The 22475-nt window shown below is 36.1% G+C and overlaps 1 protein-coding gene across 5 annotated transcripts; it reads left to right on the top strand.

Annotated features, from left to right (window-relative positions):
• The first annotated feature begins 152 nt into the window (after positions 1-152).
• On the top strand, positions 153-21872 carry LOC103710510 (single myb histone 6-like). Of its 5 annotated transcripts, none has more exons than XM_039131965.1 (7): positions 153-366; positions 2001-2185; positions 2376-2596; positions 14238-14322; positions 15357-15440; positions 16093-16440; positions 21440-21872. In XM_039131965.1, exons 2-7 carry the CDS (start codon positions 2036-2038, stop codon positions 21452-21454), a joined length of 903 nt encoding a protein of 300 aa, XP_038987893.1. In that variant the 5' UTR covers positions 153-366; positions 2001-2035; the 3' UTR covers positions 21455-21872. The 5 variants fall into 5 exon arrangements, with proteins under 5 accessions (XP_038987893.1, XP_038987890.1, XP_038987892.1 ...); XM_039131962.1 differs by having other exon boundaries at positions 1987-2185; XM_039131964.1 differs by lacking the exon at positions 153-366 and adding an exon at positions 397-1254.
• The last annotated feature ends 603 nt before the right edge of the window (positions 21873-22475 follow it).

Here is a 22475-nt window from a genome sequence, read left to right as displayed (position 1 = left end):
TCTATGGGATGTTCACTGCACTTGATGGGGACCATACAGTACACGTTGGAGTTGTGGGAAGCGCACCGTCCCCCCTCCTGCCACGTGACAGTTGGGCGCTTTTTTTGGTTCAAAAGAAGCATTTTTCTCATTGTTTCTTTTAAATTTCCATCTCCCAGGCTCTTACATCCGGCGCAGCACAATCGCCAACTATTTTTCCTTCCAAGTTTATAAGCCCTGCGGCCTCCGGTCGGAAATGGCGTCTTCGTGAAGGCAGCCGCGATGACGTAAAACTCCGGCCAGAGAACTCTCCCCCTTGCCCCCCCCCCCCCCACGCGGCGAAATCCCGTTAGAGAGCTCGCCCTATCGCCATCACGACCATCCAAGGTTGTACCTTTCTTTCTCTCCGTTTATATCTTCCCTCGTTACTATTTTTCTCTTTAAACCGTTATTCTCTCTTAATTCCTTTTGGTTCTTCGTTTTTTTCTTGTTTGTTTTTTATAAAATTTTTGACCTTTTATGACGAGTTTCTTTGTATTTAGAAAAAAATGGCGATTTTTTTGCACCCAAATCGTATCGTTGTTCGGTTCTCTGAAAATTTATATTGTTTTGTTTGTTTTGGCGGTGATTAGGGTTTATGGATACGAATCTGGATCCTTCCTTGATATCTTTTTAAATTCGGGCCTTTCTTGTGGTTGGTCTGTGCGATTTGTTGGCTGATTTGAGTAGTTTAATGCGAAATTAGGTTGGGTGGGTTAGAATTTGTAGAAGTTCGGCCACTTTTTTCATGGAATTAGGTTTTCGCATCTAACTTGTTCTCGAGTTATTTAACAATGATGACTTTGAGCTTTGCTTCAGGTCTCAGTTTCTATGTTTCCTTGAATGTTGCTGATTCCCTTGGTTCTATTTACATGGGATTTTGACTTCTGAACTGTTTTCTATAAGTTGACCACTATTTTTTGATGAAAATTAATTTTTGAAGTCAGTTCGTTAATAAGATTTGCAATTTTTGTTGGTCTTGTGGGTCTCCTACAAACTTTCTTGTTGTGCTGTTTGAGAAGTTGATATTAGTTCTATGTGTCCTAGAGCTATGTGCTTTTCTGTCTACTTGTATCATTTGGGATTCATATTTTATGTTGATTTGTTTCTCAGCTGAAAGGCATTTGTGAACTTCTTATATCTTGGTATCGAAAGATGTATCTTCATGATAAAGAAGGGATGAAAATACAAGTTTTGGAATCACTGTTGAATTTTCTGAGCTGTGTTACTGGAAGTGTAAGTTATGCAATGGCTAGAACCTAAAATTTATATGTTTCGTTGCTATTTTCCCCCAACTCCGCTAGAGGATATCGTTAAGTTTTTTAATATTTTATATGTCCTTTTTCCGTACATGTGGAGACCATGATCTTCAGCCCTTTCCGAAGTGAAAATTTTAGAGTTCTCTTGTAGTCGGAATTCCAGTCTTTTGTTCGTGCTAGTCAAGTATTATTGTGATATATTGGATGACTTTGGAGATGACTGGAGTTTGGCTGATTATGTTTTGCATTTGACTTTTTTTCATTAATTTAAATTTGAATCTGACCGTGAGATTTGATTTTTCCCTCTAGTGTGACCCATTTTGGTCATTGAGTGTATTGAGATATCGGATGACTGTGGAGGTGTTGAAGTGATTGGAGTTTGGTTGATTATGTTTTGCATTAGACTATTTTTCGTTAATTTAAACTTGAATCTGAACTTGAGATTTGATTTTTACCACTAGGGTGACCCATTTTGGTCATTGAGCATATTGCAATATATTGGATGACTGTGGAGGTGACTGGAGTTTGGATGATTCTGTTTTGTATTTGACTATTTTTTGTTAATTTAAATTTGATTCTGAACATGATATTTTTCCCCCGAGCATGACCCATTTGGTCATTGGGCATAAAATTGGTGTTGCTTTCTTTATAGACTTACAATTTGTGATTTGTTCATCTGTCTGTGTATTGATGTGGGAGTACATGTTAGAGGACTTGAATCAGTAGATTCCTCTGGAAGGGTTTTGTGGCTTTTCTCCATGGGGGCTCCCAAGCAGAAATGGACAGCAGAGGAAGAGGCTGCTCTCAGAGCTGGAGTTGTTAAACATGGGGCTGGCAAATGGCGAACAATATTGAAAGATCCAGAATTTAGTGGCATCTTACGTTTGCGGTCCAATGTTGATCTCAAGGTGAGTCTTTTATTAAATTGATTTATTGATCAAATTCAGTTATTGTAAAATAATTTAACTTGTCAGACTTTAAATAAAAAGAATATTGAAAGTGGTAGTATTGGTACATGATAGCTTTCTCAATAATTTAATGTGATTCTAATGCTTGATGCTGAATATCAATCTAAAAATGCATTGGGTTGGTTTACAGGACAAATGGCGGAATATGAGTGTGACTGCAAATGGATGGGGATCTCGAGAGAAGGCACGGATAGCCTTGAAAAAGAGCCGACAGATTTCTAAGAATGATGATAACCCAAAGGTTCTCAATACGGAAGTTGAGGATATTGATAATGAAATTGTTGACACCAAGCATCTTGCAATGTCTAGTGAGAGTTTAAAGTTTTCTGGTCCAAAAAGATCTATCTCAAGGTTAGTGTATAATTGCATCATTAATTCCTGGTTTGAAGTTATAGACATGCAGATTTGCATCAGGCAGTTATGCCGGCCTTTTGCTATCTTAGTTGTAATTTGGACTCTAACCCAGTAATTTGAGGTAATTGTATTTGCTTTGTAAAGGGCATATATCTCTACTGTTATAACACAGACTATAAACTACTGAGAGATTTGTCCATGTTGTGTGCGATTCCGTCAGTGTGCTAATATAAATTTGAGGGCACCAAGCACAAATCTCCACGGTCCCACTATTCTCCTTACCTCTATAACCACTCGCATCTTTTAATAGATTCACCTCACTCTAAAGTAGAGAAATAATCAGAGTATACCTTACAAAGTTGGATTGTATTCATGTAGTAACATAGTCAATAGGATCTGTTTTTTAGTCAGATGGAAAATAACAACCTTCATCTTATGTGAATTGCATGTCACAATTACACCTTATTGGGTGTGTATCGGCATAGGAGATCCCTTTTCATGAGGGTGCTTGCACTTGTTAATAATTTGGAGATGAAGAGCTTTGAGTGGGGATATTGTAGGAGCCTTAAGATTTGGAAATGTCAGCTATTGATTGGGAATATTTGTCGGTATGAACTTATGAGCCAGAAGCTATGAGAGTGTGATGGAATAAAGATTTAAGAAAAATGACAGTTATTCTGGATAGGAAATATGGATCCATGCAAGCATGCTAGGATATATAGGGATATAGGATGTTGTCTTAGTTAGGCATTGATGAAGGGATTAGAAGGGATAACAGAACATGCATATGGTCTTTCCTGTCTTAAAGAGCATATGGTAAGCTACGAGCACAAGGAATAAACAATATATTACAATTCCCAGGACATGCATGGGCAGTGACATGCCATATTTAGATCTTGCATTTTAAGTAAATTTTAGTCTACATATATATCGATGAGATGAGAAAAATTAAATGCTAAATTGGAACTATTTAAAAAACATCGGATGATATAACTTGCACAGAGACGGGGTGGCCGAAAAGCTCAGAATCTCCCTTATAGTATGGTCATAAATCCAACATCATCCCTCCCCTTACAAATTTGGCATGGCTGCCAGCAACACGTAAAATATTGCCTATTTTATTAGGAAGTAATGTTTCTCAAATTCGGAACAATGATCGGTTATAACCCATTCTGATAGATACCTTTCTCTCAGTGCAGCATTTTACATGCTTAGGAAGTTGAAGAATTCTTCTCAAATAAGAAAGCCTTACTTGGTATGATCATATGGAAAAATCACCGCTTATATTGCTTCCATTATGTTTTCAATTGGCTGCAAATGATTCTTGCTGGAGACTAGCATGGTTTTGCCACCATTTTCCCTCTCCCTTCCGTTTCAAACTTCCAATTGTTTTCCCAATTATGCGTCATAGGTGACACACAAGGATACAACACCCTTCCTCTCTCTTTTAATCACAGCAGAAAATAAGTGCTACTCTTTTCACATCTTGTCATGTGTTTCTATTGTGCATGTGCCTCACGTTAAGACATGATAAATTTTTTTTAAGCTACTCTAAGGTGTCCTTTCAAATTTTTATTACTTTAAATCTTTTATGTTTTCTTTTCTCTTTCATTCCTTCATCTTTTTTAAGGCAAGTACCTGCTAACATATAGAAAAAATATGGTTTGAAAAATATTGAGGCTATTTTTTTGGCTTTTATACTCTTTAGTAGCCGAATTTAATAAAAAAAGTTATTTGTTCATCGATATTAGGCACTCATCGTTATGATATAATCAATATTTCAACCCATAATATCTTGCCCAATATAATTTGATATAGTTTGGTATGTAGGCCACTAAGGTTTCAAGTCTTATGGGATGGGGCTGTCCCAGTTTTTGTGGAATGGAATGCACCGCTGTTCTGCCCATCTCAACACCAAGGATGGGGGATGTCCCAAGACACGCAGGTCAAGATGCTTGGACGATGGCAGAATGGTCCCATCCTGATAGTTGGGATGGTACCCCATCTCGACATCCCACGAGATGTCCTTCCGGGATTTGAGACCATGTAGACCCCTATAATATCAAAATGTTGGCTAGGATTTCCTACTCAGTCTTTTACCATTTTAACTTAATTTATATATGTTCAATATTCAAATTAATATCTTAAAATAGTAGTTAATCTTAATCTTGGATTTATCGTATCTACCCAGATTTTAGTATTTCGATTCCTAAGATATTGGTTGAGACCCCAAATATCTTGACCCTTTTCCCTTTTTGCCCAAGTTTCCATCTCACCCGAGATATACTAAAGACATGGTCCATCTTGGTATCAGCTACCCACCAAGATAGCCAAGTTCTCAAGGTTTTGAAAAGCTTGTTACTAACATCTATCCTAATCCGATTCCTTACTTGAATCTATCTGGATATGTACATGAATTTTATCATCTAACTAATATTTGTAATCATAGCTGTCTCTGTCAGATAAAAATAGCTAGGAATATGAATACGCAAATTCTGACATATTTAAAAAATATACAAATCAGTTTTCCGCCCTCTCTAATCTCATATAATTCTCATGAACTACAAAAGGGTAATAAGTGACAACATTGACATATTTTCAATGTGATGTTTCTTCGTCGGTTGACATCTTTAATTTAGCGAATTGCATTATTAACAGTTAGACGTTTAACCAGTGTAATCGAATAGAACTATAGGATCTAGTAAAACAGTCATGTGATCAAAGTTTTAAATATCAGTGGGATGGCAGAGCTTCGATCATCTCTAGTGTTGGGATAGGGCAATCTCCCTAGCATCGGGACAAGATGAGTCGAAAATTGGATTAGGATAGGATGGGATGTCCATCGTATCCAGTGCTGCGATGCGGGGGCATCCCACTCCATGGACATCCCATGATATCAAAACCTTGGATTTGATAGTGGATGCAATCATTATTTTCTTTAGAAATAGTAAAAGAAAGTCGGGAGGCCTGTATACTTTGAGTTAATAAAACACAAAATGCAGTAATATCCTTTCCTCAAAGTTTAACTTTCTGATTTATATCTGCAATTTTGTCCATATTGTTAATAGCTGATTTCATCCATTTTTATCCCTAAAATTACATGCACATGCAATGCATGCTATGGCAAAAAGGAAAAAAACATACACATGGATTAAATAAAATATATTATATTTAAAAAGCACTTTATGAAATTAAAGTTAATGATTTTAATTAGTTTAGTATAATAATATTCTGATTATAAGCTTTAGGAAATTATAATTAATGCATTAAGTATAAGAAACTTTGAAGAAATATGTCATTTTATACTCCTTTGGTGGTTCCTTAAGACAGGCATGTTCCCACTGCACTGTTCTGTGTACATTTATATGTTTGGAAGCGTCATAAAGTTAAATACTTCTCAAGATGGATGATTAGAGAAATGATAGACTTTCTGCCTAGTACATTAGAGGCATTATGTTCAATAGGTAATCATGAGCTTATCATATTGAATGCAAGTAGAATAAAGAAATACAAATAATATAAATAAATAACTTATAACACTTGAAGTGCCTGATCTTACACTATTGGATGTAAAGTTGTTGAAGTATTACTGATTCAAAATACACTGAATTAAAGTGAATCTTGGAGATAAAATTAAAATTAAAAGCAAATATCAGTTGTTGCATTTTTTTAGATATGCTATGTGCACCTTACACGCACTTTGTTGTTCTTCCGTTAAGAGATTCCCATCAATTTTATTCAAGGGCCAATTAATCAGCAAACTAGAAATACCATATGGGCAAAGAAGGCAATGTGATGTAGGGAGCTGGGAGTGGTGTGGAAACTTAGGGCATGAACTAAAGCGAGTTATAAGAGGGAGGGAATATAATGCCAAGGTTTTTATAATCACAAAAGAAAGAGGGAGCCAATGCGTGCGTAAGAGAGAATTGTGCCAACTAAGGAGTTACATTAGCTCACATTTTTGAGTTTCACTAGAGATAAAGATGATGGGGGCACAGTTATCAGAAAGAGCAGTAGAGGAGATCAATCTCATGATCTTGGGAAGAGACCAGATTTTAAGCACAATAAGTTATTTTTAAAAAAAAACAAACTTTGGCAAGGCCTAAAGGCAGGATGGACTGCTTGAAAATCATTATTTGGAGGTCCATGCATAGTATCTTTTATGTGCTCCCTCGCATGCGTAAGATCTTTTATGTGTTCCCTCACATGTTGATGCAGCAAAGAGTGATTGGAAGTATTCACATAATCACTTCAAATCATGCATTGCCATGTCAGCACATAGGGGAGCACTTAAATCACTGTGCATGGTTAAGTATGAAAGGGGAAAGATGTACTACTCATGTATACAAGGAAAGAGAGATGTGAGGTTCGTTGCATGAGATTGTTATGAAGGGAAGGAAAGAAATCAAGTCATGAGACATGTAAATAAATAAATGGAAACAAGCCTTGGATTCATCTAGCAGCTAGTGATTGGCTGACTTGTGAGGTAGAAAAGAGAGAGTAGGCAGAATTAGAAAATATAAAATAAACTGAAAATAAAACAAAAAATCCAATATTAGACAGAACATAAATACAAATGTAAAAATAAAATAGACAACTGAAAAAAGTTAACATTGAAAAATAAAAACACACTAAAAAAATAAAATGTGGGAAGAAAATTTGATGGATGGTTGTGATGCTATCTAAGAGGTACCGATACTTCAAAACAGGTGTTGTGGTAGTATCTAAATGTCGGATATGGACACAGATCCAATACTACCCGATACATGTCCGATATGGAAAATAAGTATCATGATTGTTTTATATTTATATTAGGGCTCAGATACTTCTAGGATATGTCTGGACATTTCTTAGATATTCCCGGGATACTTCTACGATACTTTTAAACTTAGCGGTCGGCCACTAGGCTTGGGTCAAGCAGGTTTTGAACCCGAATTTGCATCCAGGTCTAATAACTTCAACTAAATATGGGATGATACCTAATCTCTCTCATGCCCTATGTTCTACCCTAAATCCCAGTTGAGAGAAAAGAAGGAAGAGAGGGAGTGGACGGCTTGCTGATTGAAAGAGAAGAGAGAAAATGTAGTATGCATTTTTTTTTTGTGTTCTGCATTTAAGTTTTGAACAACAGAATTTGTATCATATACCTGGCTTGCTGATTTATTAGTTCTTTTCTCTATATTTGTTTATTTTGTTGCTAGATTGTTTAATTTTTCAGCCCTTGCTCTTGCTAAGTTTTGCATTTTGCTGCATATTTTCTTATTATTTTTTGTAACTTTTTTAAATTACGTTTCTGGCTTGCTGGCTGCTGTCTATGTATTTCCGGTAGAACGGAATATTATATTGCTGCATTTGTGTGTCTATGAACTTTTAAATGTTTGCTGGATGCATTCTTATTATGTTCTTATTTATTGAGTTTTCTGTTGTTGATATTTATTAGGTTTTTAAAGCACACATTTAAAAAATACCATATCCTGGACATGTTTTATCCTATTTTTTGCAAGATTTGCTATATCGACGTATTCGTATTGTGAATCTGTATCCATGCTTCCTAGGATGCCATTTGTTAATATTTTTGTTATCATTTATTTATTTCTTATTTATCTGAATCTTTAAATAAACTTCTACTTTTGATTTGGTTAACTTTTCTTCTCTTCTAAGAGAGTGAGATAATGAGGACGGAGAAAGCAAGAGAAAAAGGATACAAAATGGATGGACGGAGTTTGATTACAATGCAAAAAAATGAAGCCTAGTTTTGTCAGGGAAGGAAGATGTTAAAATTTTCAAGAAAGTGTATTGAGAGAGAAAAAAATCTCATTGAAGAAGAGGTGCATGAGAGAATCATTTAGAGTCTGGTTCTTCAGGAAAGAAATCAGTTGGTTGCCTAATTGGTTAAGATATATGAAAGAGATCTTGAGTGCAACTGATTTATAACTCAAACAAGTGGAGAAAACATATTTACTAGAAAGATTTCTTGATTAGACTTGATCAGATTCACGGAGATGAGTTGAATAAGTGCGTTTCTTTTTTTTCTTTCTTTCCTTGTTGTGGCAGGTGGACTATAGATAGCAGTCATGAATGGTGCTAGTGTAAGGCAGGATTTTCCTAGATTTTTTATGAATTTAAAAAAAAACTATCTTTTTTAAATAGAGTACAGATGTTGATTAAGGTGAAGTAGTGATAGACCATATCATCAAATATTTTATAATCCAATATCATAATGATTGTAGTGGCTGACCAATTTGGAGTTGTACTGACATTAAGTTATCTTGGTCAAGTGGAATATTTGAAGTTTTGAACAATTACCAAGAGAACCAAAATATTGAAATCCCTTGGCCAATTTATAACAATCAATATGTTGGATTATTGGATGATATAGCAAAAGGAAGACAATTACTCTTTTGTTTAATATTTTGATTTTGATATTTCCTGATTTTAAACCCATTGTAAGAATGTGCATGTCTGTGTACATGTAAACAGGCATGCGCGCAAGGTCATGGTTTGCAGCATCTGTATGTCTACTTATTGGTCAAGACCTCAACTAGATAATACTTAACCGTGCTTATCATTTTTTAAGCATCATTTAAGATGAATTTTAGTTATTGTATACTGTGAATACAATGAGAATAGATATTATATGCACATGATTTAGTATAGAAATCTAAACCACCCATCTTGACTTCCATTCCTCACCTGTCCTCTTCATTTTCTTTGATTCTCTTTTTTAAGCTCTTGACATCTATTCATGTATACACCTCTTTCTTGTATAAAAGAGCACAGCACCCTTAGTTCTTTGCATGCAATTTTCTTTTTTTTTTTGCTAATTATCCTTTTATCCTGCGAATAGGCTTTTTCTCATTTTGCCGGACAGGGTCATAAAAACTAATTGTATAATTTGAAGCATATGGACTGTAGTTGCAATGGATATGGAAATGAAAATGGAAATGAGGTCTCAGTTGAAGCTGAGGGTCCAAAATTATGTGATTGGAGAGGCAGGCAACATTTTGCAATGTGTATATTGATGATTTTGCAACTTTCTTATGGAGCAAGATTGACCAATTTGACTAGCTATACAACCTCTTGATTAGAGGTATAAAGAAGATCATATATTTCTTTTGACTTCCACTTCGCAGTCGTGGTTCGCAATGGCGAACTTTTAGATTTTAGGTGTTTTTTTTTGTACATTGCTTTTAGATGCTTTAAGTGACATCATTTGTTTCCATTACCAAGCAAGCAGCATAAATGAATTTCTTCCTCCACTTCATTCTTCAGGTTTTTTTAAAAAATCAACTAGGAAAGGCAGAAAAATGGTCTTGTCCGAAGAAATTAAAAGTACCAATTCTTGCTTTTGTGAAACCTCTGGATAAGCCTCAAATAAAGTTATTATAGCCCTTGTTATATGCAAAATGAGCTTTGGCCCTTATGTTTGGGGTCAAATTACTCTATAGGTCAACGAGATTAGTTTTGTCACACTAAATTATTGTTTTAGGGAAATTGAACAGAGGTCCATCAAGATGGCGGCATCTAGTTCTCTGGCTTTTAGGGTGTAAAACTTTCAGTTGGTGAGGTACAGATTTCTCAAATTCTATAGGTGAATCTAATTTGACAGGATATTTTTGCATAGCCATTGAGCTCAACCTGCGAATAAATAGAGCTCCAAGTGCTGAAATCTGTCTGGCTAAATTGAGCTTGTTGTTTTGACACTTGGAACATGGAAATAGAAATTTGTACATGGAAAATATGCCCTAGGAAGCATTAAATATTGCACCCCTGTCTAATCTTCTAAAATACAATTGAGCATAGTCTGTCTTGGATCTTATTTCCATAAAGTTGCTTGAAGTGGTCTCCTCACCATCAACTGTTGAGGTGATCCTTGTAGGTCAACGAGAGAATTCTGTTCTGAACAATTTTGTTACTTTTATATCTATGATACAGAAAAAAGGAGAGATGAAAACTTGACTAATAGAATGAAAGCTGGGTGGGTAACTTGACATTGTGCTTTTGGGGTATTTTGGGTCTGAAACTTGCTTTCATGATGTGCGGGAAATTTGATAAAATGACATTTTATATTGGGCAATGAAGAGGGTCTAAGCAAATATGAATGTAATGGAGTTGAGAATGGCATGATTGATATGTGGTACGACAAGAAGGATAGCTCGAGGAATAAGTCACACCAGTTAAAGACAAAGGAACAAAGAACTCATTGAGATGGTATAGGCATCAGCAACAAAGATTTAGAAACGGTCTCGTATGAGAGATGCTTCAATCTATGTTGATGGTCAACAATGAGGAGTCTAAGACTAAGCTAAAATGGATAAAAGATGTGAGAAAGGATATGTAAGGGTTTGTGGTAATGCCAGAGATGACCCTTATCATGAAAGATGAGAATTAGGCATGATCCATTGACAAGGATCTATGTGGTTGACATTGGATAGTTGCAATGAGGCTTGATGGTTGAGGAATCAGCGATGCTATATATTTTACTGAAACTTCTGTTAATTCCTATGAATGCATCAACATAAACATAAATTAAGATATTTTTCCCAAACATTAATAAAATTTTTGACAGTCCTTTCATTGCTAATGCCCCATTTGGTTGCACGATAAAGATGAATAAACCGGAACAAAGCTATCTTTTTCTGTTTATTCTACTTTACTCTTCCAAACACTAAAACTTTATCCCTGAAAAGGGACTTGGACGGGCAGTTTTGAGTTCCCTCAAAAAAAAAAAAAACAATTTATACTCATGGAATCTCCAAAGCTGCATTAAGTTCTGGAAAGTTGGTCAAATAGAGTTATTCCTCCATTTTCTCTCCAAGTTGTTTTTCCTTTTTCACTTTCCTGGATAACTTTATTCCTGAACCGAACGGCGCCTAAGGGTCAAGTTGTTTGTCAGTTTTTATCAATTGCATATACAACTATTGATGTCAGAGGCAGTTTTCTGATAAATTATGTTAGCAACCTAGTTCTTTACACTCCAGCATAAAGAATGTGAGCCTTCGTACGTAATGCTTATGTCATTGTCTCTTTGGAGACATCTAATGAAAGAGTTTAATTTGATGCTTGAATTGATAGTAAGTGATAAATGTTTTCCTAGTTGGACTATCTGAGTGGCTTCTTCTTCTTCTTCTTCTCATCATCATCATCATTATTATCTGATAAATTACATTAGCAGTGTCCTAGTTCTGTATACTCCAGCATAAGGAATGTGAGCCTTTTTGCATAATACATGTGGTGCTAAACAATGACTTTTCATGGTCTCTTTTGAGACATCCAATGAAAGAGTTTAATTTGATGTTTGAATTCATAGTAAGTGATAAATGTTTTTCCTAGTTTGAACTATCATCATTACCACCACCACCATCATCATCATCTTCTTCTTTTTCTTCTTCTTCTTCACCACCACCATGTACCTATTCTTTGAATATAAATTACATTAGCAGTGTCCTAGTTCTCTACACTCCAGCATAAGGAGTGTGAGCTTTCTTGCACAATGCTTGTGCTAAATAATGATTTCTCATTGTCTCTTTGCAAACACCAAATGAAGGAGTTTTTGATGCTTGAGTTCATAGTAAGTGATAAATATTTTCCTAGTTTGAACTATCATCGTGGTCGTCGTTGTCATCATCATCATCATCATCATCTTCTTCTTCTTCTATTACTACTACTACTTCAAATATCTCCTGGTTTTAATTCTTTGAGAGGAACTCCAATGGAACCCCTACTCTTTTTAACTCTCTGAAAGCAACTCTGATAGATGAAGTCCTTCTCCTTCTTTTTCTTCATTTTTGTTTGTTTATCTGCCATGCAATATGATACTTGTTGAAGGACCGATAGGTACTGCCCTGATGCCATTGTACGCGTTATTGAGAATTGACTTCACTGTGGAGATAGATTACTAAAATTGGAGAAGCATTGGGGCTTCTTTTCATAAATGAGTTGGGGATTCAAATATTATTAGATTTGCTGAGGAGTCATTGAGGTAGAAAGTATAGCTACTTAACAAGGACCAACAACATTGCCCCTCTTTTACCATATTTCTTATGATATTAGAGCTTTTGGTGCAACCCATTTGGCGGACAATCGTGGCTAATTTTTTGAATGCTTGGAAGAAATTTCTCTGCTCTTGTAATTCTTTTTCTTTATATATTGGATATGTTATTAATAAGGAAATCAAGTTCAAACTTAAATACCTTAAATTGGATGTTCTTCCATCATGAGACTTTCTGGAGTGCACTGTACTTGATATAGTAAATTGATTTATAGTAGAAATATGTAGTAATCTTGCAATGCCTTGCAATAACTTTGCTATGAAAATGGCCTCTGAATTGGAAGCTTCAGATTTTTCGATTTCGTTTGTCATCATAATTATCTTGTTTCTTATTTTAACAAATACTACTCTTAAATCATAATGAATAACAGATAGCACAAATACGTTTTTTTGACTTGTTGAATAGGTTTCTTTCCGTTTTGATAACTCCTTTTTTTAGGAATGGAGTCTTTATACTATTTGGGAAAGATGCAGATGTATGTATTGAAATTTTATTATTTTGATTTATTTAGAAAGCTGAGACGTATTTCAAGTAGTTTATCAATACTATCTGCTTAATGCCGCAAATAATGTAAAAGAAACCAATTTCAAAGTAGAATTTTTGGCAATTCTTTGGCTTAAACTAAGTTGATGTTGATCTTCAAACTAGATTTGCTATATGGGGTTTGCTCTATAACCTGATGTCTGATATGTAGCTCACAAAAACTCGTAAGAAATGTGACATCATTTTGGATGGATATATAATTTTGATTAGGTTTACATGGTTTGCTTCTTAATGTTTGCATTATTTTTGACTATGGAGGAGGGGATTGATGTCTTAATTAATAGTGAATATTTCCAAGTTGGTGTTTCCCATCGATTTAGTACATCTAATAATATGTCATGTTTAATTTTTTGGTTTTTAAACTATTTTTTAAATATTTCTCCTTATGTTTATTATATTTCTTAAATTATCTTTTTGTTGGGCTTCCATGATCTTTGGGCATCTGTCTACTGCCTAGATGCTAAATGGCCCCTTCTTTTGCTTACAGCAGTCGCTAAAACATTGTTGAAGGCAAAAAAAGGGGATCAAGATTGATGGATAAGAGATGTCACTAGTGGTGGTTTTATTTACTGCACACACATTTGTTGCATAGTACATTAGTAGGATATTGGTCTTTTTTCACAATACTATTTATAAGATTATTTATTGCCTTGTAATAAGAAAAGGGAATGAGAAAGAGCTGCAAATAGCTGTATGTCGTAATTAGGGCGGCATTGGCAGCAAGATAGAGAGGCACAAGTTTTCTGCACTATACTTGTGTCAAACTTCCATGGTATCTTTCTCAACAAATTTCTTTGTTCCACACCATAACAACTGTGGTACCATGCCATCATCGTCGATATTATGAGTCAGATTATTTGATATAATACTTCTTGTAATTATCTCTTTCTTTTAGCTTAGCCAATTTTTTAAATGTTTTTGTACCTAAACTTTTCATCCAATGTTGAGTTTTCTTGTGACTTGGTTCCTACGCCACTTTGGACCTATCAGTTATCCCTAATAATTTCTAGTTGTTTTATTTGATTTCTTTCTTATGTATGTAGGCTGGACAATCTTATAATGGAAGCGATTACTACTTTAAAGGAGCCTACTGGGTCCAACAAGACAGCTATTGCCATGTATATAGAGGTGTTTTTCCAACCTTTGGCTGATTTTTTTTTTTGTTTATTTTACTTGGACGAAAGTTACTGTGAAAGTTTTATCTTATTTAATTGCAATTCCCTGGATGAGTGGCAACGAAACATTTAGTTTTAGTTATTTGTTTCTCTGATTTTATTGACATTAGAAGCTGGATTCAGAAACTTATTTGATTTGTTTGATCTTAAGGAAATATAAGCTAATATTTTTCGAATATTTACAATAGCTATATGCCTTGGGCATATGATCACTGTATAGGTCTGCCACACTGCCTTACACAATGGCTTGATTTTTTGTTTTTATACACTTTAGTCTCCCATTTTGTCTGCTCTAGGAAAATTTTCTTTGGAAACCATTTCCTTCAGCTTTTCAATTTTGTAACTACTAGATATAATATTTGAACGGAGGTTAGATTCAGTTGGCATGCCCATCCACATATTTAATTTGAATTTCTAGCTTCTTTTCTATTCGACTAAAATAAATGAATGTGGGCATCTTATCTTAGAGAATATCAACATTGCACTTCTCCTTTTCATGGAGAACAAATAGTTCCTCCTTTCTATTTCGGTAAGAAAGAGAGAAAAGGGGCTGAGCAAAATATGTGCTTAACTTTTAGCATGTTCACTTCATGGAACATGTGCAAGTGTGTAAGTTCGAGCATGACCTTGCATAGATGAAATAAAGGCTTCTTGTAAGATATTTAGTCCAAGGTTAGCCGTCTTCGTACCGGACCCTATATTGATGCTATACTAGTACAGTGTCGGTATGGTACGGTACGAAATTTTTTTAGCATACCGACATAGTATGGTATGCTCTGTATCGTCCGGTTTGGGCCGGTACGGCATACCATGATTTAGTCATAATAATAAGAACACTATTATTCATATTTCAGAGCAGGCGATCATGCATTTCATGTCAGATTATGGGAATCCTTTGCTAAATGAAGGTGTTGCCACTGGGATTTTTCTTTTCCTTTTCGTGTTGAAGATGGCCGATAGTTTTATCAATCAATATGATGCATGCAGGAACAATACTGGCTTCCCCTGGATTTCAAACGGTTGTTGTCTGCAAAACTGAAGGCATTGACTGCAAGTGGGAAATTGATTAAGGTAATTTACCTTCTCATGCAAAATGCAAAAGTTATATTAGATCATGGCAAATATTGTAAGATGCATCGCAACAGTATTGGGCATTGATACCAGTGCATTGGATTTGTTCATTTTCCTCTATAATAATGGAAAGTATCTGGTGCTTTGGAATTGACTTGCTATGGCTCATTTCGAACTGTCTAATCTTAGGTAAAAATTGGTCTAGATACTCATTTATCATTGTTTAGATTTAGTATTATAGCTTAATATAGTTGTTTCAGACTGGTCCTTGGCAAATTAACAAGCTGTTGACTGAAGCATTCTCATGGTCTACCCTTTAATAAAGCAAATAGGGTCACCATCTCTGACCTAAAATCCAGTTATATTTAAGAAAAAAGATTATGCTATATTGCATGTTTTTCTCATTAATTTTCCTTATGCTGCATTGGTTAGTTTGAAATCTTTGGAAGACTGATTAGAGAGGTTGATGAAGCTGGAGCATGTCTACTGAATTTTGTTAGGGTGAATTGATGGAGTGTTGGGTGGAACAAGGGAGTTCCCAATGAGTTTTTAATAATGGTAATTAAAGAATTAGGTGGAGAAAATCATAGTTGTACTAATAGCTCACTTATCTAAAAAGAAATCTTCAGGAATCTTGATATTGCCACTACAGGTGAAACGCAAGTATAGGATAGCACCAAGTTCAGTTTTTTCAGAAAGAAGAAACTCCAAGGTGTTTCTCCTTGAGGAAATGAAATTGGAGCCTCCCAAACCAGAAAGGGATGATATAAAAGTTCTTACAAAAGCTCAAGTTGATTCTGAACTAGCACAGATGAGAAGCATGACTGCAGAGGAGGCTGCAGCTGTTGCTGCTAAGGCAGTTTCAGAGGCAGAGGCGGCCATTAAAGAAGCCGAAGAAGCGGCAAGAGAGGCAGAGGCTGCAGAAGCTGAAGCAGAAGCAGCAAAGGCATTTGCTGAGGCGGCTATGTTGACGCTTAAAAAACGGAATGCAGCTAAACTGGTAATGTTGTGTGTATATGTCTCCTCAACACATGCGCACACACACACATGTGATTTGTAGTCAGTATTTTGATGCTTTAGTTGATTGACTCTTATTTGGGTCTTTATTTCAATGCACATGCCTTCTTTTATGGTATGCGTAGCCCATATTTGAGCCCTTATTCACAAAATTGCAATCCTGTCTTCCTATTTTATGCCTTGTATGGTTCAAATAGCAATCAAGGGACTCTGTTTTGTTTTGTTTTGTTGGTGGAGATGTTAGTCTACAACGTGTGCCGTATTTTTCAGACTTCAGACATATCAAGCAAGTGCCTCTTGTTTCTGTCAATTTATCTTGTACTTTGTAAAATTACCTACTTTTCTGTTGTTAAAGTATTCAGGATTTCTCACTTTTAATCTTGAATATCTTTTTTTGGATGTGTATTGATAAATGACTGTTGTCCAATTAAGTCACTCATTTGTGTCAGGTTTTATGTGGTTGAACTTTCCCGAGGATATATTGATTTCTCATGTATTTCTTTAGCTGTAAAGCAGTTTTAGAAAGATGTGATGTTTCTTATACATTACAAAAAAAACATATTGGGGTTCGGGGTTAATTATTTGGTTGGATTTCAAACTTTATCTTGTTTCACTTCCCCCTCAACTCAATCAAACATTCCACTGATGCTTTTTCTTCTTTTAAGGGTTTGAGGCAACATGATCCTCTGCCGGCCATTTAATCACCTTGATATTTGAGGTCTTCCACGTGTTTTAATGGTCACTTTTGGAGAATCTAATAGTTAGAAGTTCATATATTCTAGTAGGTCTAGTTTGATAATGCATCTTCAGGGGTTCTTGGGTACTATTTTGCCATTTTGTTTTAGTCTTTTAGGTTTGAGGAGAGTTTTAAGAACAGTTGTAAAAAATTCTTAGATATTCTAAAATAGTTCCTATTCACTGTCTTTTTCTCTCCTTTTCCTTTTTTCCTTTCTCTTTTCTTCTTCCTCACTTCTCCATCATCCCCATGATGAGGGCCCTAATTATGATTGCACTTTGATTGCAAATTTGCAATATCTATTGCTGCCATTAGATGTAGCTATGGATTTTCCATCTGCTGACCTAGAATAGGTTGTGAGAGTCAGCTTAAAGATTCATGTAGGATCTTGGTTAAGCAGATTCGGGTATCCTAGGCACTTGCATAAAAGTCAAGCACTAGGGAAGGTTCAGCAGCCATCTAAGCTGCCTCGTAGAATGTTGCATCTTCTCTCCTTTTTCCCCCCATTTCCTTTTTATTCCTTTTTTTTTCTTTTTCTTCTTCTTTGTTTTAGGAAGGAAAGGGTGATTGGGTAGTGGGTGGGGAGGTTTTGGTAAGAGTCTTGATTTGTTATTTCCAAGGTTTATCGAACTGGTACTAGGGGTCATATTGGCCGGCAATCGATTCAGTACAGTCCAGGTCGTATTGTGCCAATCCAACACGTACCAAACTAGGGAGAGGGAGTTAGGGAGAGGGAGGAGAGGGAGAAGGGGAGAGAGAGGGGCCCATGAAGAGGAGGGTAGAGGGAGGGAGGGAGGGAGAGAGAGAAGTGGGATCGAAGGATGTCGACGATCGCTATCGGAGAGGAGAGAGAGGGAGAAGAAGAGAGAGATGTGGAATGATCTGATGGAGGAACTAAGCAGGTGGCATCGATGCGAGAGGCGTTCACCTTGTTCGATGCTTAGAGCCCTTCGACCACTAGCTCCATGACATGGGAGAGAGGGGGACCTATCTCGTCAACGGTGGTTGGCATTGAAAGAGAGAGCGACAGAGCTAGGGCACAATCGGAGGATCTTCCATCTTCGAGAGAAATCTTCACGGGGTGAGGGAGAGAGTTTATAGGCCACCAACCTGCAGGGCTGAACCATCTAGAGTCGGTGTCAGTTCAGTACGTGCTAAACCACCTTATTGGGTTGGTTTGGTGTTCTTTAGTTGTTTTGCTTTAGTCAGCAATGACATTGTTGTCTTATATATTTGATACTTGGAAGTACTTTGAGTATCTAATGTTACTTTTAAAGGCTTGATCTGGTCACTTTGTTACAACTTTTTCATGCATTAAGTAATTTAAGAATTTGATGTTGATTTTTAAGGTTTCACTAGGTTGTGCTGTTGCAAATGTTAATTAAAACTAGTGCAATTATAGGATTTAAGTTTTTCGGATTGATTATTAGGTCAAATGCTTGATCACTTTTGTGTGGGATGTGGAATCATTCAGTTATGTTCATACGGAAGAATTCTTTGTAGACACGGTTGTACCGTAATTGCCAAGTTGTGAAACTTTAAATGGAAATGATGATGAATGAAATTATCTCATGCCTTTGTTGTTTTCTTTGATATGTGAAATCGCTTAGAGTCTTAGACATATAGATGGATACATGACTAACCACTATTATGTCAGATTTTCATCTACAACAATCATGTTCGCATACGGTGTAAAATCTTTGCTTTCCTAATGAAATAAAGAAAAGGAGTTGCTAGCCTTTTTGTTTCTTACAAACATGTTAAATGAGGTTGGAAATTCTCCACCAGGAAACTTATCTCTTAATGGTACTGGTGTTTAGGAATTAAAATATTTTGAAGAAATATTTTTTGTTGAAGAGGATGTTTGGAATGGGTTAGAAACATTTCTTCTGCTAAATCATGTTTTCCCATTTGGGAGGGTTTGCTGGTGAGATCAAAACCTCGCTACAATGTGATTTGACACTGGATTGTTTGGGGGAAATGTGAGGGAATTGACGGTTCGTATGCCTATCAAAAATATGCAATGTGCATAAGGCTAAGAGTGGGAAGACTCGTATTAGAAGGTTGGGATTGTGACCACAGCTCTTTTAAGAAGTGATTTTACATGTTAGATATTTTGGGTCATTGAATAAGAGTACTGGTTAGAATGTTGAATCCATTTTTCACTTCACTTTCCCGTTACTATTTTTTGTGCAAGTTTGAATTGCGAGTAGTGCAAATCTATAGTTCCTTCTATAAAATCTCATTCCCACTATGATTTCTAGGTGAGATTTGCAATTCTAAGATTTAGAGGGTAACGAGAACATTCTCATGAAAAAAAAAATGCCGAGTGAGGTAGTATAATGATGGAATGCTTTACCTCTTAAGTTGATCTTTCCTATGCAGGGGGCTTTAGAAAGTTGGGATGCTTCTTATTGGATATCACGTTTTAAGACAAATATAGATTCAGGTTTTGTGATATCCACAATGTGGTCCAACCTCTTTTGATGTTGTTGTTTGAAGCTTAAATTTGATTTTTATAGGAGATGCCAAAGTGCAAATTTGTTTTTAGTTTCAGGCAATGAAATGCTTTGGTGCTTATCATTAAGCAGAAAACGCTTTGACCTTTACTTGTCCATTTTCTCCCACCTGGTTATCTTAGAGCCAACGAGATTCTATAAGTCCAGCAATAAGTGGGCTTTCATTTTGAATATCCTCTAGTTTTTGTTACATGCTATTATATGGTGATATTGTATGACTTGTTTGATAACTTCAATTCAAGAGGAACTAGTTTTTCATTTGGCTGGTTACTCTTGGAATAAAAAACAAGGAAAAAAAGGGAACTTTACAACCTTTTGAAGTGAAAAGGAGATGGATAAGGTTGTGTGGGCTATGTCGTTGAGAGGATTAAAATATTTCCCATCTACTCCTATCATCTTTCTCATGGGTAATTTGAACCAGATTCTGGTGCAATCTGACACCCCTTGCACATGTATAGACATTTTCTTGGACCTAGAGGTGGGTGCTAGGTGGATAGTTGAACTCTCTCTCCACATGAAGTGGTGACACATGGCTCAGTCGAAACTAGGATGGGGAACAACTAATGGACTGTCCCCTCTTTCTGATGGACAGGCACGTAGCAGCAGAATAAGGAAATAGCAGCAAATAAGGAAATGGACTGTCCCCCCCCCCCCCCCCCCCCCCCCCCCACCCCGGGTTTTTGCTGGACCAGCAAATAGCAGAACTAGCAGCAGAATAAGGAAATGGAGAGGAGGAACGTTAGGGGACTTACTGGATCCATAAAGTTGCTCATCCTACCACAAATATGGCAAAGGTTATCCTACATATAGGTGAATGGAAGTCCAATTGACCCGTCATGACCTTGTACCCTACATTTAGAAGTGGGGTGGGCAATCCAGGGGTTTGCTTTCCATGAGGTTTTGATTTAGTATACTCCGCAACGTTGAGCAGAAGTCACAAAGTTAATGCATCTTCATCAGATGGTTCAGGATAACTCAATTTCTTGTAAGATGCTTTGAGGACACCATATGTTGCCATTATCATCATCACTCAGATCTGTCCTGTTTGAGGAAGTTCAAAGGCTCATAGATCATGTGCATAGTGGTATAGTACCCTTAATATACTAAAGGCGAACACCAATGTTGACATTCTCGTCAATGACCAGAATTCAAGAGGGCAAGGGAAATTGTAAGACAGATACTCATTTTCATCAATTATATTGACCCAACTAAAGTTCAGTAACCTTCACATGGCCCAGGAGAAAGAATTAGTTTTCTGTTCCCCTTAAATTTTGAATCTGGCATTTTATGTACATTATTATAATGCCTCATACTTGATATTATGTAGAGCATCTATTCTTTTACATATTGCTTGTATGGTTGTATGACTGCACCCATTCTTTCATTTGACAGCATCTTAGTTTAATAGAATAGATTAAAGGAGGCATTCCTCTTTGAAGGACATAATTAAGTGCAGTTTCATCTGAAGTGGGAGAAAACATGAACCTGCATACAATAATCATCTAATGAATTCTCTAAAGATTCAAAGTTGGCTCCACTACCACCTATGGACCAATAAAGTGTCAAGTCAGTCTTTTGCAAGAGTTTGCATATTACTACTTTCATATCTAAATTGCGGTATGCTGCATAAGTGACTTTTCCCTCGTACATTAGAACAATTTCAAACAGACAATTTGGAATTTATAATTTTTAAAACTAAACTTTTTTATCTTTGCGAATTTTTGCAGATGGTTCGAGTTTGATAGGGAACAACTGGGTTATTCTGCTGTATTTCCTCATTTTCTCCATACAACATTGCCAGACGTGCTGCCTCTTTGTTTTGTCAAATATGTATATGGACAAGGTCTGTATAGCTTGGATAATGCAGGTCTCCTGTAAATAATGACCCTGGGAAACCTTTCTTGGCTCATGATCCCTGGCTGGAGGTTTCCCAGTCACCATCAGCTCCTTGACCTTATCATTTTGTAAGACATTAATGTGCTGTCAGAAGTGTCAGAGTGGAGAGCTGGGTTTCCATCAACTGAGAACTTATTTCAGTTACTTGGTGCATGACATCATTTGGACTTGAGTTGTGTTCTGTTGTATGTGCTCTTTCTTTGGTTTTGCTGTAGAAGCGATTTAATAAAGAGGATTGAATTTTATTCCATCTTTACAGGCTAACTCTTTGCTTTTTGAAAGATGATATGGTGATAAGGTTATGTTTTTGGTTACAAAATCATGTAGACCTAGAAGTGCAGCGGTTGCTCTTCCTGTCATGTGGTGTGGAATTTTTCTGGTCAGTGAGGTCATGGCTTCTGATCATATTTTTGTGAAGCTCTTCTTAGAAAAAATCGCTCGGGCTAAAGCCACAGGCAATATCAAATACCATGAGGCAATGCCAGAAGCACTATTGTCTTGGTGAAATTTTGTTTTCTTGAGGTCTGTTTCCCCTGCATTTTCTGGAGGTCCTGATCAGGTGATTCACTGCATTTTCTTGTTTGAATGCTGGAGGTGTCCTAAATATTGTGCTTCCTCAGCCGGTCGTGACATTTTGTTTTCTAATCTTTCCGGATGAATATGTACTTATGTAGTTTGTTATCATCCATCCTATCAATTGTTTTTTTTAAGAAGTGCTTATTTGTACCTGAATATATTCATTGGTGATTGTTGATGGAATTGTTGCATTGATAATATTTTTTATTATAGCATTATTGGCTGCAATTATTTTCAGGCAAGGTTAAAGAGAAGGGATATGACCATATTTATATTTTCATGTATTATTGT

The sequence above is a fragment of the Phoenix dactylifera genome, chromosome 11 (genome assembly GCF_009389715.1).
Source record: "Phoenix dactylifera cultivar Barhee BC4 chromosome 11, palm_55x_up_171113_PBpolish2nd_filt_p, whole genome shotgun sequence".
In the NCBI taxonomy this organism is placed as follows: Eukaryota; Viridiplantae; Streptophyta; class Magnoliopsida; order Arecales; family Arecaceae; genus Phoenix; species Phoenix dactylifera.
Note: the sequence above shows the minus strand (reverse complement) of the source record. Positions and strands in the feature narration are given on the sequence as shown.

Excerpts from the sequence above, each read along its gene's own strand:
- LOC103710510 (XM_039131965.1), top strand. The coding sequence starts at position 2,036 with ATGGGGGCTCCCAAGCAGAAATGGACAGCAGAGGAAGAGGCTGCTCTC. Across the intron at positions 2,186-2,375 it reads GGTCCAATGTTGATCTCAAG|GACAAATGGCGGAATATGAG; the intron begins GTGAGTCTTTTA and ends GTTGGTTTACAG. Across the intron at positions 15,441-16,092 it reads CAAGTGGGAAATTGATTAAG|GTGAAACGCAAGTATAGGAT; the intron begins GTAATTTACCTT and ends TTGCCACTACAG.